The sequence below is a fragment of the Acanthochromis polyacanthus genome, chromosome 13 (assembly GCF_021347895.1).
Source record: "Acanthochromis polyacanthus isolate Apoly-LR-REF ecotype Palm Island chromosome 13, KAUST_Apoly_ChrSc, whole genome shotgun sequence".
NCBI lineage: Eukaryota > Metazoa > Chordata > Actinopteri > Pomacentridae > Acanthochromis > Acanthochromis polyacanthus.
In genome coordinates, this window is record NC_067125.1 from 41422052 (window position 1) to 41439862 (window position 17811).

Below are 17811 nucleotides of genomic sequence, written 5' to 3' on the forward strand. Positions count from 1 at the left end.
CGAATCACATTATTTGATGGCTTACTACCTGGTTTTCCTAAATACATGACAGAAAAATATGAAATAAAGGGTAGATTTTTCAAAGGTTAGGATACCTAAATTGTCCTCCAATTCTGGAATGACCCATATACATAGAGAGAAGGACCAATATAACAATACAATACAAAATACTGTACATGTAGTACTATTATAGCAACCAAAGAAGACACTTCAGACTTGAAAAATTTTCATATACTATACATTTTTTATTTACAACATTCAGCCTTTTCTTTCAGCCTTCTGGAGGTCTTCTGTGTTGTCTGTGGGTGTTAAAAGATCAAAATTAACTGGGAAAATTGAAATGTGAAACAAGTGCAAATCTGTACTGCGGTTTTTACCTGAGGCATGTCCCGTCGTAGCAGGTCGTGGAAGCAGATGTGGAGCTACAGTCGTTACCGGACCTATACAGGCCGTCGGCCGACACTGCACACTACACACCCCGCTCCCTGGACCACAGGAAGCCAAGTCCAAATTCTAAAAGGTGAACAATCAAGAGTAGCAAATTAATATCAATTAGTTTGACATTTTTCAACAATTAAGTAAAGTGATGTGCACGATCAGAACGAATATCTATTGAACACTTGTTCCTACCTGAGACATGCCTATGGGGAGGCTGTAGAAGACTTCCAAAAGGACTGGGCGTCCGAGAGGAGGGGACTTGTGGGAGGACGTCTGATCTCACCACTGCACCTCCTGCACCTCCCTCAGGCCTGGAACTCAAAGAACAAATCAGACCAAGAACAAAACACAGCAGAACAATGTGCCACATGAAAACACGTGTGACACAACTGTAAAATCGGACAGCACAACACGCTGATGTGTCACAAAGTGAGTGTGTGACACAAAATCAGTGTTGGCTGGTGAGGCTTTAGTCAGTCAAAATGCAATAGACCGGGCTGTGATAGCTATAATATGTTTGGAGAACACCTGACTGAACACATTTCTCAGGTTGGGAAATGTAAATGTGATCAATCACAGTGTTCTTGTCTGTGGTAGACTCTGTGATCAATTGGTTGTAGCCCCTGGACAGAAGTGCATCTCTTATGCTTTTTTTGCCTCTAGAAAGGAGGTCTTCATTGAAGTCACCACAAACAACAATAGGGTGGTGATCCAACAGTTCCAATGTGTCCAAGAGAGCGTTGAGGTTTGGCAGAAACTTTTGCAAACCAAAATCTGGGGGTCTATACACAGTTGCTATTAGCACTTTGACTGGGACCTCAACCTTCACGACCAGACATTCCAGATCTGTGACACGTCCCATGCAGCTCGGCGCCTCCGCCATCAGAGCGCTCCTGCAGTACACGGCAACTCCACCCCCGGCCTTTGACGCCATGTCCCTGCACGTGGTGTAAGACGCCTGTCTGCTGCGGTGAAACACAGTGTATCCCTCCAGATCAAAGGACGAGGATACAGAGGACCCTGACAGATGTGTCTCGGTGAGACAAAGCACATCTGCCAACCTGAGTTCGTGATGCAACTTCAGGTCCACCATGTGAGATGGAAGCCCTTGGGTGTTATGATGGACGATTGTCACCTCTGCATCTGGTCGCTCCGTCCGGTTGAAGCGGTGCAACAGCGGAGTAACACTCTGAAAACTCGCGCTGTGCATGTCTTCCAAAGCTGTCGTAATGGCAGGGTCAGCATAGATTTTTGTCTCATCAAAATCGGTGATGGTGAGACCCTGAAGCGAAGTGGTGCGACTAAGCGCCACATACGCCATGCCTGGCTGAAACATGCGTTTCAGGCTCACGACAGCCGACGTCACCGTCATTCCCTGAACTTTGTGGGCTGTACACGCAAAGGCCAGCTTGACGGGGAACTGACGTCTCACGACTCCGCCCTTGCGACCGATGCTCTCCTCGGATCTCTCGACGTACACCAAGTCGTCCGAGGGGCCCAGAAGCTTTTTGCGGAGAGTCTGTCCCGCTGTGGTATTATCCAGTTTAAGTCCAAGAAAGCTCACGACTTTAGGGTCACGTCTGTCAGGCAGAATGGTGGAGATGGTCCCAAAGGTTCCATTGACAAGGCCATCCTCCACGTTGAGATTCCTGATCAGCATAACTCTTGCTCCTTCAGCTGCCATTATGCTGTCAGGCAAATCTCTCTTGGTGCCTTTGATGTTGGGCACAGGCACCTTCCTGCCGGTAGCGACATCCTTCCTGTAGTCCTCGGCCGCTATTTTGACGTCCCCTTTAAGCAGGGAGGCCACGGTGGCTGCGTTGTGACCATCTACCTGCTTGTTGGTGGCAAAGACGTGCAGCGTTCCTGGCGGGCAATCTTTGCCGTCAGAGACGGCTCTCATGAGCAAGCCTCTGTCCGCAGCGCACAGAGGATCTTGCTTGCGCTTGACACGCAGTCGATTGAGGAGTTCGGCGAACGCTCGGTCATCCTTCTGGCGCATGATCTCAGTGAGGTTGACCATGGTGAAGCGCTCTCTCCAGAGATCAAACTCTGTCTCCTCGTAGACACAGAGCGGCTTGGCCCTGCCCAGCGGCGGCAGCTGGTAAAAGTCACCGACTGCAAGAACGGAAATGCCGCCAAAAGGTCTTCGGTTTCCTTTGAGCTGCTGGAATCGCCAGTTGACGTAGGCAAACAGCTTCTTGGAAACCATGGAAATTTCATCGATGATGAGAATTTCCACCGAAGACAAAGTTGCTCGAAGTTCATCAAGTGCATTGCCCAGGCCCTGGTACGGCGGTTCCAGGGACCTGGGAAGCTTAAGGACAGAGTGCAACGTTTTGCCCGCGATGTTAAAGGCTGCCGTGCCCGTGAAGGCAGTCAGAAGGACAGTGGGCTGGGACATGTCAGCTGCGTCCCGGAATCTCGGGAGCTGCCGCAGAATCCTCGTTGCTTCCTCATGAATGCACTTGATGACGTGGGACTTACCGCAACCAGCTCCACCAGAGACAAAGTAGTGGAACGGTTCTGGATCTTGGCCCCACACACGCCGAAGGCACCACTGGCGCACAGCGTAGAAGACGCACGCCTGGGTCTCGTTCAGACTCTGAAACATCTTGCGGACAAAGTCTGGACTTAACCGAGGCGCCTCGATTCGGGGAAGGGGTTCACCGACATTCAGGTCTTCAAAGTCGGGCACGGCGTCTTCATCCTGCTCCTCTGGGATCTTTTCACGGAGCTCAAGACACTCCTGCCGTTCCGCCTCAACCTCGGGTGCGAACGTGTTCCAAGCGTTGAGGACCGGACCGAACTGGACGTTCTGGAGTGCCTTATCCATGCCTGCGCCTCGTCCCTCGAATCGCTTCCTGTTGTGCTCCACGATGTCCTTGACGTCGCGTCGGGATTTGTAGAACTCTTCGTACGAGGTGCGACCCCCGTCGTTGAGTTCGTCGTCAGATCGGTGGGGGAGGTACAGCTTTAGCAGTCGTCTGAAATGTTTCTCTGGCGCCTTGGTCTCAGAGAAGCGCGCATATCGAACGACTGCTGATTTTCCGGCTGTCCTCTTGGCAATATGTCCTTTGTCACACAAAAGGGCAATGGCACTGGGGCCCTGTGCTTGTTCGCCGTAGACTACCCGGTAGTCTGATGCAAACTCAGCCAGGCACATCCCCTGAAACTCGGGAGTCTTTGGTCTGAACAGGTACTTGTCAGGTACCCCCAACATCCAGACCTCTTCAGAGTCAGGTGCCATGTCCTTCAGGCGACTCATAGGAAGACTCATCTTCATGGCTTCCTCGTCCGTCGAGAGGAAAATCACAGACCGCGAACACTTTTTCAGGGGCAAGCTGCACGTGCGAGCCACTGCCTCCTGGGCGCTGACCTCTCTGTGCTTCGCATAGGCCTGCATGATCTTTCTCATTTCCTCACTTTGGTTGAAAGCAGACTCTCTGCTGGTCTTCACGACCGAGTTCAGGATCTCGGTCATCTCATGCTCCGGCTTGGTGATGTACGACATCATGTACATGGCACAGCAGTACTCGTCCAGGACGTACTGGATGTCCATGTTTGCGTTCCAAGCGCGGAGAAGGTCTGGGTTATAGGCGTTAACCCAACATTCGTTCGGCTGCCGCTTCAGCATGACCACGCTCCCGCTTGTCAGATTTTCGGCGCACTTCAGATAGGCGTCGTGTTCCAAGTCGCATCGACGGAGGAGATCTGACAAGCTCTCAAAGGAGGCCTTCGGATCCATGAGGAGCTCTCTCAGGTGCCGAAGCTTTTCCTTTGCTTCCCTTTGCTGCCGACGGATCTGCTCCCTCCGTTCCTTCATCACCTCTTCCTGGTCTTGACCATCTTCCATTTCCACATCGGCAGCAAAGGGCCCCGTGATCCAGGTGATATCAAACGGCAGCTTGGGGAAGCCATAACGACACACCACGTTTCCCTTTCGGCAAGAGCCGGTGTGGCTCCTGCTGTGTACCTGAACCTCCGAGACGATTTTGTGGAGCTCCGGGTCCTTCTCGGGGTCAGGCATCTGGCAGGAAATGTGGCGGTCAATGAACCTGCATACGGTGTGGTCCAAGTCCTCGCCGTACACAGGGGCGTCTTTGACCCACACTAGCATGTGAATGTGTGGGCTTCCGCGGGCCTGAAATTCCACGCGGTAAAAATAATCCTCCACCTCGCCGATGGGCCGCGCTGGTGAGAGGATCAACTTTGCCATAAGGGCATCCACACGTTTTTCAAACATGCGCATAACGGTGACAGGGTTACTGCGCAAAATGTCACACTTGGCTTTCCAGTCCAGTTCGGAAAAGTCACCAAGTGTTTGTCCTTGCTGAGATTTGATGACCCCAATTATTTCAGGCCATCTCATCTCAGCTGCCGAAAAAGTCAAAAAGAACGTCGGTTTGCCGAGTTGCCTGAGCATAGCATGCAAATCTCTCAGGCTTTTATTCCAATATGCGGGTGTGCCTCTCAGAGGCTGCATAAATCGCATGGCCTCTTTGGCCTGAATCAATCTCTCCACCTCCTCTTTGTCCTGGAGCATGGAGTTTTTGATGGCACGCCCGTCTTTTGTGCGCATCTTTCCTTTGCGCATTTGTATCGACATACTTCCTCTCGCGAGGTTCGTCTCCGTTACAAACTGCGCAAAGAAAAGGTAAGTCTGGTCCTCGGCAAACCGCGTGTCTGCCCCGAAAAGCCTGGCGTTAAAGTATCTGCTGGGTGAAAGTTTGATGGGACGCTCTTCATCCAGCGTGTTCTCTCCCGTGGGAAACTGCACAGGGAACGCCATGGCTTCCAGTTTGGGGATTGCAAAAAATCCCACAGGTTTGTTGCCTTGGGCGGGGGCAACGCTGAAAATGCCATCTCCATAGGAAAGTATTTCCTGTGCAATGTCTGGTGGCTGCATGCAGGTGTCCAGAGCAAGTCCAGGTCTTAGCTCCTCCTGCTGTTCGGTGGGTATGTCTGCAGCTAAATTGGTCTGGTAGCTGTCAGACACTTGTAGCAGCTCTTGGTCCAAGATGTCTTCTCCCCACTGGGCAGCATCCATGCCGTCGTGCTGAGAGTCTATGTCATCAGCAGACTCCTCCAAGAGGGTTTCTGTTGTGACATCATTGGACCGGTTTACCAGCTCAGTGCTTGGTGATGGCATGTCAGTATTGCGTGTTTGGTCATCTTCTGGCCGACTCGTTCCTGCGGCTGACACAAAATCGGCCAAGACTGGCTCAGTGTAGGTATCAGCCGCCTCCAGCAGCTCCTCGTCGAGCATGCCGTCTTCTCCCCACTGCGCATCATCCGTGCACTCGTTGTCTGAGTCATGGAGGAGATTTTGGAACGTGGCCTGTTCATCAATGGTCACATCAGAATACTCAGAGTGCTGCTCTCTGAGTTTTTCCAGGGCTACCAGCACATTCATCATGTTGACAGTGTAGAAGTGCTGGTAACCTCTGAATCGAATGTGACGCTTTAATTTCACCTGCAGTAGCTGTGCTTCTGGGAGGGGACGTGGAAGACTGTTGACAACGCTTTCCACTTCCGATGGAACGCACACAACAGCTCCGTGGACTGCTCGCTGCTGTCCTTTCGGTAAGGCGATGATCTTAGCAAACGGAAGGATTTTAGCGATGAGCTGTCTCTCCAGCACATTGAGTTGGGCCAACTCCGGGGGAATGGGTGCCAACTCTAAATTGTTCGCTACTGCATGTGTTGGCATCCTCCCACGGCTGAGGTGGCTGTCACAGTTGTGGCAGATCCACTCCTGCAGTCGCTCTGGTGGCATTGAGCAAGGGGAGGAGCACTCAGCGTCACAGACATGCAAATGCGTTCCAGTCAAGCAAGCCTGTGCCACGTCAACGTTGGTGGAGTATTTATCTCTCTTACAAGACTTGACTTGATTTGGAAACATAGTCCTGTGGCAGATGGTGCAGACGTATGTTGGTCCGTGGCTGATGGTCTCACGGAACGCTGCTATTGCCGCTGCCATCACTGAAGTGAGCACTGGCTGGCGAGAGGTTCCAAGCTGTCGGTATTTCCGCCTGATGCTCAGTGCTCTCCACAACTTCTGACGCATGTCAGGATTGGCAGCCGACCTGCGTCTTCTGAGCAGGCTACAACGTTGAATATGATGTAGCCTGAACTCTGGATCCTTCCTGTACCTGAGGACAACATACTTTTTCTGCTTGTTCTGAAAGGCAGGATCTCTGGTGTACCTCTTGACAAGATAATTTTTCTGCCTGTTCCGAAAGGCAGAATCAGTGCTGTACCTCTTGACAATATAATTTTTCTTCCTGTTCCGAAAAGCAGGATCCGTGCTGTATCTCTTGACAAGATACTTTTTCTGCCTGTTCAGAATGGCTGGATCCATGCTGTACCTCTTGACAACATAATTTTTGTGCCTGTTCTGAAAGGCCGGATCCGTGCTATACCTCTTGACAACATAATTTTGTTTCCTGCTCCGAAAAGCAGAATCTGTCATGTATTTGATTTTTACGCTGTCTCGCATTTTGACATTGAATTTCGCATAATACTTTTTAGAAGACAAGAGCCGTTGTTCACGGTTCTTTTGCACACACTTACTGTGTGCCTGAATTTTCTTCCTGCGAAATTCGGCACAGCTGGCATACCTGATTCTCTCACAAGTTTTTTTCCCAATTTTTTCTTTCACTTGTTCCTTTTTGTCACATGCTCTCCTCTTGGCTTTTCGCCTACGATTTTTGTCCAATTTAGAGAGCTTAATTGCTTGTGGGACAGCTGAGGAACCTTTAACGTCCTCCTCAATTTTGACAGCCGTCCCACTGTCTGCCTGCAATGCGAGGAGAGCAGGTTCAGACACTTCATCCTGAACCTCAGTTTCCGGGGATTGTTCAGGATGTTCACTGGGGCTGTCAGTCTGAAAAGAAACCGGGACAAACTCATAACTCGCAGAGTCTCCACGGTCTCTAAAGAGTGTGTGCAGGTGGTTAGCCAGGTCACTGAGTTCCGCGAAAGTCATGACGATCGCCTTACCGGAATGAGAAGGTAATCCTCTCGAGTCTCTGGAGTGTGAATCAAACACTCCATACCTCCCGGACTGATCACGGAAAACAGCAATAACCTCGGGTGAAATCACGATTAAAGCCTGATTAACCTCTGCTGAAAGACACTCCAGCTGGGTGGCAAGCGGAAGCCACCACTGCTGTCTTCCAGGGCTCGAGACTTTGGTTTTCAAAAAGCCACACCTGATGTCACGCATGTTGACATTATACAAATGTCTGTCTGTGAGGACTTGTTTTGGCATCTCCTCGACTGTCAGGTGATTGCTCTGGAAGCTCTTGTCGCGAATCAGCTGCTGTTTGACTCCGACATACAGCGCGTCTCCCTGAGCCAGGACTCTATCGAGTGTCGTCCTGGTGAACTGACAGCCCTCAGTGTGGTATGCCAGAAATGTCAATGCATTACAGCTACACTGATGGTTGCGGGAAAATACTTTGTACCTCCCATCATTCTGAGAATGACTGGCCCGGATTGACTCCACACGGTGACTCTCGCTCCTGGTTGTATCCTGAAATTATGACAAATTGTGATCAGTAATTATTATATTTTCATTATTTATTCAGACAGCTTAATTTTTTTCCAGTTCGGCATTAGTACTAGCTTCTTCAGTTAAAGGATCATATGATTTAATGTTTCAGTAACAACTTTCATTGTTCCAACATTATGAACATCCTCTCACCAATTCATGGAAATCTAGTATTATTTTAGCGTATTATTGCTTACTATTACCTTAGCTAGTTTAATATACATATTTGTATGTTCACTGCAATCATGCATAAGATGTATATGTGTATATGAAAAATATATACACATATATATATTTTTTTATATACACATATTGTGTGTGTGTATACAGAGATATATATCTCTGTGTGCTTTGTTGTATTATTGTATTATTTGTAGAATTTCCCTCCGGGATTTTTTTCCAGGGCATTGGAACATATTTTATTTCTTTTCTTGAAATTGCATTTGAACAGATCATAATGACTTACATTTTTTTCTAAAACCATGAACACATAATAACCCTATGTCACCTAATTTAATTTACTGGTTAGCTCCTATTCTGTAAACATCAACACAGATTTCAACATGACATTACTATTTTAACGTAATGGGACTTGCTCCAATGTTTGTGAGGAGGCTTAAGGAGGGTGCTTTGAGCAGACAACTTATGACTGCAGCATCAGAGTTGTTTCATGTAACAGACAGTTGATGGTCATGGGATCAACATTACTGTACAGACTGAAGGCTACTGAAGACTGCCTGGACCACATACTTTTCCTGTTTGTGTGAAATGCAATTACATAGCAAAGTCAGTATTCCATTGACTTTTTTCCACCATGCCAATGGCAAGTGATGTAAATATTTTTTCACCAAAACCTTTTCTACATGAATTTTGCCAGTGGCTAGTGCTAATGTAAAACCCTGATTAGAAGCAAGAGTTATGTATTGAGTTGTGTATTGTCTAACATGTCTATCATAGAGGAATAAACTTACATTGTCTGTTGGTGCATCAGCTGAGGTGGATGCAGCTGTCATGAACCAGGGCCACTTGGTTTGTGATGGAGTCAGTGTTCGGGTCATCTGATAAATGACAATAACAGTGACACGTAAAAAAAAGCAACACGATAGCTAGATAGTTGGCTAACGACTAAATAGCATCAGTTGTCTAAAAGCTAGCTATCTAGCTATCCAAAAGCTATGTATCTAGCTAACGGCTAGCTAGCCTTTGAATAAGCTAGATTGCTAGCTGCCAGCTAGCTAGCCAGTAGTTTCAGTTGTCCCAAAGCTAGCTACCCGAAAGATAGCAAGCTAACAAATAAGCTAGATTGGTAACTGATAGCTAGCCAGTAGCTTCAATTTTCCTAATGCTAGCGATTCATTGGAATTGTGAATGTAAATGTGCCAGAAAAAAACAGGAACGATAAAAATGGCCACAAATGGAGATGCCTGCTTTGTAATGTTCTTTTAATTGATTATAGAGAGGTAAATATACCTTCTCAGGAGAAGGAGGCTTGCAGCCCGCATCATCAGCTGTCCAGACCTGTCTATTCAGTGAGGGGGTCATCATCTTGGCCATCTAAACACAGAACAACAAAACTTCAGTGAAATGACAATGATTTTCAGTCAGATGATACATATTGATGAGAAGAGGACTACTTCTTACCTTTGCAATGGGAGAACAAACAGGGGTTTCTGTCTTGCCCCAACTGCAGGACAATCTGGCCGGGGGTGAGTCAAACAGCTGCTGACAGATGAGAAAAAACATAGCAAGTGTCAGTGTGGACAATGTAGATGCCTGTGGAATGGAGTCAGCAGCAACCAAATGAGATACCAATTAAATGGAGTTGAACAGCTATCCAACAATTTACAACTACATTTCTGTGTAGCTGATTCAAGTCTGTTATTATTAGTGGCTGTTGTTATGAACTAGTTTTACTTAATTGCAGATGACACTAAAAAATAAAAAAAAACATCTGCAGAATTAACTGTCAAGAATTACATGTTTGAGCATTCATACAATCCTTCCATGGGAGATAAAATTTTAATTAATCGACTTACCTTCTTTGGCTTAGGAGAAGCCTTGAAATCCGCCAGGCAAGACGTATGGGAGGGAGACACTTTCTCCATGGCATTGAAATCCGCCAGGCAAGACATATGGGAGGGAGACACTTTCTCCATGGCACTTAGGGCTGTGCTGCTGAACCAGACGGGGTTCAGCGGAAGAAAGCTCTCCTCCACCTGTAAAACACAAAGCAGACACTACTAATTACAGTTTGTCCTGTCAAAAAAAAAAACAATAGAATCTGAAAGAAATATCTGAAGAATCACAAACCTGCTGTTGAGCCATCCTGGGCTTTGGTGAACCTCTGGACCGGGGAGGTTCCCGAGGATGGCTCGTCTGCAATCACAGAAAGCGTCACACTGAATTATAACTAATGTTTTTTACCACAGTACACATATTATTACCATTATTATCACAATACATGATGTCACAGTTGTCTAAAAAAAGTCTAAAAAACATAAAGCAATTTAGCAATTACCTTGCCGCCCTGACCAATATTCCTCCGTTCACGGGGTTTTGGGCTGGGTGGAGCAGGGGATCTCTCTCTCACTGTAGCTTTCCGAACTGGAGGCTGAGGAGAGATCCGGGGCGAAGGAGGTGGTGTCATCAGTTGCTCGCTGGCAGCGGACCAGAACAACTGAACGAGGATCCCCATCCCCTCACGATCACTCAGATGGACCTGCATAAATAAGAAATAAAAAAAAACAAACAAACAAACTGTTTTAATGTCAGTGAACATCTGCCGTGAACCAAACTTGTCCAATCAACAACTTTTTCACAACATAATTTAATTTTCACAAATTAAAGTCTAAGAAATTACTCTAGAAGATCTTACACCATCCTTGCTCCACAGCACCAAATCACTCAGGGGGAAGTGCTCTGCAGTGTTGAAGAACTTTACACCTTGAAAAACAATTGGAAAAAAAAAAAAAAGTCATCATTGTACCAAAATATCCATTGATACTTGAGAATTGTTAAAATGTAGGTCACGTCTTTCTAGTTTGTTCATTCAGTGAATGGAATGGATGAAAACAATCTTTTTCCTCTTACCCATACGAGCAGCCACACGTCTGTATTCCTGGCGAAGCAGGTCCTGGTGTTGGACGTCAACGACCAGGCGGGGAGGAAAGTCGACCACAAAAACCTTGGACCAGCGGTTGCCACAAGTGGTGAGGAGATTGGCAAAATCTACACCGGCCTTCTCAACAGTGGTGCTGGTCAGGTTGTTGCCAGGGGCCATGACGCAGACGGCATCAGGTGCACGAGGAACTGCAGCGTGCAGAACCTCAGTGCGAATTTCAGAAGCAGATGCCCCCGGGATCGACAGGAAGCCAAAGCTCAGCCGAGACTCTGGCATCCGAATAAAGCCATCTACAAGAGCACGTAGATGGGAGTCCCCAACAATAAGAATGAACTGCAAAAGAAATACCACAGTTTTAGTATGAAAGTCAAAAGAACTTTTTAAGAAAACGAACAGCAACAATTAATAATTATACCTTCTTTCCAGGGCGCTCAGGAGGAATGACCAACTTGTGGTTGCGCCCAGTAAAGGGTGAAGTTGGCCATTTTAAAACCTTGTGGCGGTAACCGGTGCCACAGCCTGATCACAAGAAGACAGAGCAAAAGAGGATTTAAAACGGATTTCAAACAAAGAGCTCATACAACAATCACCATTTTCTATTGTTGTATGACAACAGCAGAATCTGTGTTCAACGGGTAATTGTTGGTGGTACACTAAATATGATTTGTGAAGATATTTCATGATAAAAACAGCTGAGTACTTACGTGCAATAAGGTTTGCACGCGCTTGCCGCTCTTCCCAGAACCGTCCGGCTGGCAGGGTGGAACCAACCTTCTGTGAGCAAATAATACACTTATTTAATTCAACATCGTGCATATGCCATGAATGTGTCCAACTTAGCACATTCTGTATTGCACAACTGAGCATGTCAGTTCGGGTGTAAACATACCTTGTACTGGGGAGAGCGGGAGCAGTGGGGTGCGTCGACAGGAGGGGTGGACATCTCAGACGCGTCCAGCTTCCTCCAGCGCTGCTTCTGGGCCTGGGAGCGTCTCCCCTTCCGAGGCATCCTGGAAGACAGCACAAGAGCACAAGAGAGACACACAAACACAGGGAGAGAGAGAGACACAGAGAGAGACAGAGAGAAAACAAGGCAGACAAAACGGATGGATGGATGGATGGATGGATGGATGGATGGATGAAAGGATACGAGGTGATGCAGCAAAGGTGGTCGACCAAAGGATGTCCAAGGGCAATCCAGAGGCTCTCCAAAAGGCTGTCCAAAGGCTGGTGAAAAAAAAAACCCGTTATCTGAAAGCACTGCTATGAAACAGTAAGCACCAATATGAGCAGCAAAACATGAATGTACAAGACACATCTCATGTCCTCACTATGTGTTTTTTCATCAGAGGGAAAAATCTACTTGCACTGCTGACTCAAACTGAAACAACTAATTCAAAACACAAAAGGGCTAAAGACCAGACAATGGCTACTAAATTAAAGCACTACTGCATGTTTTCTCAGAAAGAAGAAGAATCTCAACATGTCTGCAGCAAAAGTAGCTGAACTGGGCTTTAACACAGCACAGAGAATTAATATGACACTGTAATTAATGGTATGTTAACATTTCCTCATGCAACATGTCTTAAATAAACGATATTATACTCATCATGATGTCCTAATTGACTGATAGTGCTTTGTTCCATTATCTTACAATCAGTTCTAACACCTTAATTAATTTTAACATCAAAATTGCTAGAAAATGTAGACAATGTTACATTTAACCACACTACTTTTTAAGCAAACACTACAAGGTACAAGAGATATTTCATCTGTCAGAGCACTATTTTACAGAGACAAATGTATAAACACAGTATAAACTAAGGCTTCAACATAGTGAAGAAATGATAAATCCTTTGTGTATTTTCTGTGTTTTAAAAAGCTGAAAAGGCAGAAATAATCCCACATCAGCAGATGCATGTACTGCTGCTGCTGCTACTATAACTGCCTGTATACAATTATTCAGCTGGAGTGGCAGTACTTTTAAACAGATTTAATGGTGATATTCTGGAAACCAAAGCTTCAAACAAAGGCCGCTGGATCATTGTAGTTTTGAAGGTGGATGATTTGATGTCTATCATTTGTAATGTTTATGGACCAAACAGAGCATCACAAGCAAAGGACATGTTTACTGAACTCTCTTCAGCTTTGGACGATTTAAAGGAAAAATACAAAGATTCTACTATTATCATAGGAGGAGACTTTAATGATGCTCCAGATGATTACATGGACAGACATCCTCCAAGATCTGCATCATTACTGGGCTTTAAACCCACCTCATTTATAAGTGATCATCTTTTGTTAACAGATGTGTGGAGATTTATGAACCCCAATGTCACAGACTGCACGTGGTCTAACACCAGCAGAAGTTTACAGACAAGAAATGACAACAACCATGAAGCAAGGTCTGATAACCTTGATTCCTAAGCCAGGTAAAGATCCCTTAATAATAGAAAACTGGAGACCTGTTTCACTTTTAAATATCGATTATAGAATCTGAGCAAAAGTCTATGCTAAATGACTGAAAAATAATTTAGAAGAGATAAGTGAAAATCAAAATGGCTTCATGGCAAAGCGTCACATTAGTTCTAATATCAGATTAATATTAGATCTAATTGATTACTCAGATTATATAAACTCAAAAGCACTGAAGGTTTTCCTAGATTTCTACAAGGCATTTGATTCAATTGAACACTCTTTCATTGTACAGACCCTAAAAATTCTTGGCTTTGGTGATAAATTTATTAATAGTATCACTATGTTTTATAATGACATAAATAGCTCGGTGATTTTATATCCCAGAATGTCTAGGAGGTTTTCTGTCTCAAGAGGTGTATGCCAAGGATGTCCTATTTCCTGTTTCTTGGTTTTGGTTGTGGCTGAACTCCTATTCTTAAATATTTCCTGCAACCCAAATATTCAAGGTTTAGTCATTTTCAATCGTGACATAAAGATTTCACAGCTAGCTAATGACACAGTTTTATTCCTCAAAGATAAATCGCAGATACAAACTGCACTACAAGTAACTGGTGAATTTTCTGAAGCCTCAGGGAGTACAACATGGCTCACAAAAATTCATTTTTTTTCCTGTTCTCTTCCTGTTCCTGTATACAGTTGAAGCTGTTGAGTGCATTAGAATCCTATAAAGACAAATGTTACAAAGTGGTTGATGGAGTTATTTCAATTATGCATATATTTATGGAAAATACTGAAATGTGTTGTGCACATCCAGCCACAGAACCTTCATCCATATTTTACATGAAGAAACATTTTCAATATTGCCTGCTGTTGCTCTGTTTTTTTTTTTCAGTTTTTTAAATCTCAATATTTTTTTATTATCCCTTAATGTTGTCTCTATAATAAGATTTTAACAAAATGCTATTAAAATACACCAGAATGCAGGAAATAGGATCAAAAATTTTCAAAATTTTCTGGGGGAGGGCACCCAGACCCCCCCATCAGCATCTCACATAAACCAAATCGCACTCTGAGGTCTGATCACAAGTTGGCAGCCCTGAATTATTGTGTTGTGAGCAAAAGTCATGGCCACTGTGGCCTAAAACATTTACACAGTAAAGTATCTCTGAAAAAAATCTAAATTGGTCCAAAAAGTGGAAAAGCAATTTCTCATGGGGGCTAAACCTCCCCCTGTCCTTAAAACCTAGTGACACCCCTGTGTGAGCCTGGCAGTTGGTCGCCATGGTGACCGCACCAGCTGAAGATAAGTTAGCAGTATAAAGTACATTTTACAAGACTAAGACACTTACAGCATAGTGAAAATCTTAAAAGAAAAACAAACTAACACTGTGACTTGTCTGAAACCACTGCTATAAAAACAGTTATCACCAATATGAGCAGAAAAACATGTACACGCAACACATCAAATGTCCTCACAATGTATTTTTTATCAGAGAAAAAAAATCTACTGTCACTGCTGACTCAGAAACTGAAACAACGATTTTAAAACACAACAAGGGTAAAGATCAAACAATGCCTACTGAATGGAAGCACTGAAACATTTAATCATGCAACATGCCATAAACAAATGATATTATACTCATCATGATGTCCTAAATGACTGATAGAACTGATTCTAACATGATGGAACAAAGCATTGGCACCTTAATTAATTTAAACATCAAAATTCCAGTGAAAGTGCACACAGCACCATTTTGCAAGACTAAAACAGTTATAGCAAAGCTCCTGTTTAACCACACTATTTTACAGAAAACACAATGAGGTAGAAGAAATATCACAGCACCATTTTACTAAGACAACCATTGTACATAGATGCAAATTAAAACGTCTCAAAGCACATATAGGAACTTGAACATGACCAAAGCAAATACTACTACATCTTCTTTAATCAGCATTTCTACACATCAGCGTCAAGTTTACATTTTTCTGCTCTGACCGTCAGCATCCCTATTCATTTAGAGCACAAAACTGAACTGTGCAACTCAAGTGAACAAAGAAAGCTAGAAGTTGAGGGAGAAAGGCGCTTCACACTCCCTCACCAAGAGACTGGAAAAATGCATGAAAGCTCCGGTTTAACCACGCTATTTTCCAAACAAACATTATGAGGCAGAAAAGGCTATTTTATCCCTTGCAGCAACATTTTACAAAGACAAAGCTATCTAGCTATCCAAAAGCTATCTATCTAGCTAACGGCTAGCTAGCCTTTGAATATGCTAATGATAGCAACTTGAACATGACCAATGCAGACATTGAAATATACCAAAAATATTGTCTTTGTTTTTCCACTTCAGCATTCAGTATGCATTTCTACTGTTACCCTTAGCATTTAGATTCAGTTGGAGCATAATATTTAATAGGATATAGTGCAGAATCAGCCTATGCTAAAGCTAGCAGCAGGGAGGAGAAAAAGTACGCAGCCTTACCTCTGAATGGAACCGAAGAAAGGGCGTTGGCGGTCAGCGGCCAGCGGCTTTATTTGAAAGAAGTGCCAATGAACGTGCACCGGGGCCTCGATGCCACCGCTGATTGGTGTTGCTAGGCTGTTGCCGTGCGCCCGTTGGAAGAGGCGTTTTTTCCAGAAGGTTCTGTCTGCAGTGTGTGTGTGTGTGTGTGTGTGTGTGTGTGTGTGTGTGTGTGTGTGTGTGTGTGTGTGTGTGTGTGTGTGTGTGTGTGTGTGTGTGTGTGTCAGCCTTACTTCCGGTTTTTGTCCGGAGGTTTGAAATGCATTATGGGAAACGTAGTAGTATACCACGGTGTGAACGGTTGGCATTCTAATCATACTTATAGTACATAGTATACAGTATATACTCATTGAGTATGTAGTATGTAGTATATTAGTATGCCATTTCGGACACAGCCAAAGAGTCATAGAAAGAGAATATTACAACCATATGTGAACAGAAGAGGATGAAATTAACTAATGACTAATAACAGGAACAAGTTTATATGTGGTCTCTGTGGAGCAATTGGTTAATGTGTTTGGCTGTTAACCAAAAGACTGGTGGTTCAAGCCTACCCAAAGATGACAACTTTGCTTTTCATAGTCTTATTTGTAACTTGCATGCTCACATGTTTTTTTTGTTTTTTTTGTCTTCTTACCTTTCATGCTGCTGGAAGTGTGAATTTCTCTTTGGAGATTAATAAAGTATCTATCTATCTATCTATCTATCTATCTATCTATCTATCTATCTATCTATCTATCTATCTCTATTAATATTATGAATAATATGTTCAAAATTAATTGGTTGTCGCCTCATAAGAGAAAATGTTAAAATGTGGAATGCAATACCAAATTATGAATTCAAAAAATTAGGAGGAATTCATTTTTTACTTAAATGTAAATATAAAATTGACAAAAATACCGATTCAATTATCAAACTTCCATAAACAGGCGTTGCTCTCCGGGGGGCTGATCTAACACATTTAACTTCACCTTTTGTTTTCAGACTTAATTTATTATTATTTTAATTAAGTGTATTTTTTATTTATTAATGTTATTATTTTGATACATTTTATTTACTTTACCATTTTTTGTTGTTTTATTTAATGATTAATTTAATTACATTTTTAAAAATATTTAATTAATATTTAGCATTTATATGTTTTGCTTTAATTGTATTCTTTACATTTTTCATTTTATTTTTTGTGATTTAATATTTGACTTTTGGATTTTTAATTTCACTATTTTTTATTTTATTGTGAATATTTTATTGTAGTTATTTTTAATTATAAAATTAATTAGTATTTTTATTTTGCACTATTGTGTTTTTTTAACTGTTTCTTACTTTTATTTTGTGTATTGTTGTGATTTTTTTTATAAAACTTATTGTATTTTCAGCTTTATTTTATTTCATTTCTGTTATATGCATTTTGGATTTGTTTTATCATTTTAATATATTTTATTTATTTATGTATTTTGTTATTGTATTTATGATGGAAATTAATATTTAGCATTTATATTTCAGTTTTATTCACTTTTATTCACTTCACTGTTGTAAGTTGAACCGATAATTTGATCGTTACAATTCCTGTAAGTCTGACAAACCAGTGTGGATATTTAAAGTAACAGCAACATACATGTAAATGAAGTTAATCATTGTGGATTTGTGGAATGTGCTCTTCCTATAAGGACAACATGCCAGTTCTACGGAGATGGTGGTGTTCTGTTATTATGGAAAACCTAATCCTGGAAGGGTATGATTGATTTAACCTTTGT

General features: G+C 43.5%; 1 protein-coding gene across 3 annotated transcripts; it reads right to left on the reverse strand.

The window, feature by feature from the left end:
* Positions 1-223: 223 nt before the first annotated feature.
* Positions 224-16229, reverse strand: LOC127536694 (uncharacterized). 3 transcript variants are annotated; one of them, XM_051957769.1, is made up of 15 exons: positions 16019-16229; positions 12007-12344; positions 11822-11891; positions 11533-11636; positions 11087-11450; positions 10872-10939; positions 10515-10715; positions 10307-10372; positions 10033-10212; positions 9638-9718; positions 9467-9550; positions 8968-9054; positions 631-7978; positions 378-513; positions 224-299 (listed from the first exon to the last, which is right to left on the reverse strand). In XM_051957769.1, the coding sequence occupies exons 2-13, from the start codon at positions 12124-12126 to the stop codon at positions 908-910; spliced, it is 8496 nt and encodes a 2831-aa protein (XP_051813729.1). In that variant the 5' UTR covers positions 12127-12344; positions 16019-16229; the 3' UTR covers positions 224-299; positions 378-513; positions 631-907. The 3 variants fall into 3 exon arrangements, with proteins under 3 accessions (XP_051813729.1, XP_051813728.1, XP_051813726.1); XM_051957768.1 differs by lacking the exon at positions 16019-16229 and having other exon boundaries at positions 9638-9715; positions 12007-15994; XM_051957766.1 differs by lacking the exon at positions 16019-16229 and having other exon boundaries at positions 12007-15994.
* Between the last annotated feature and the right edge of the window lie 1582 nt (positions 16230-17811).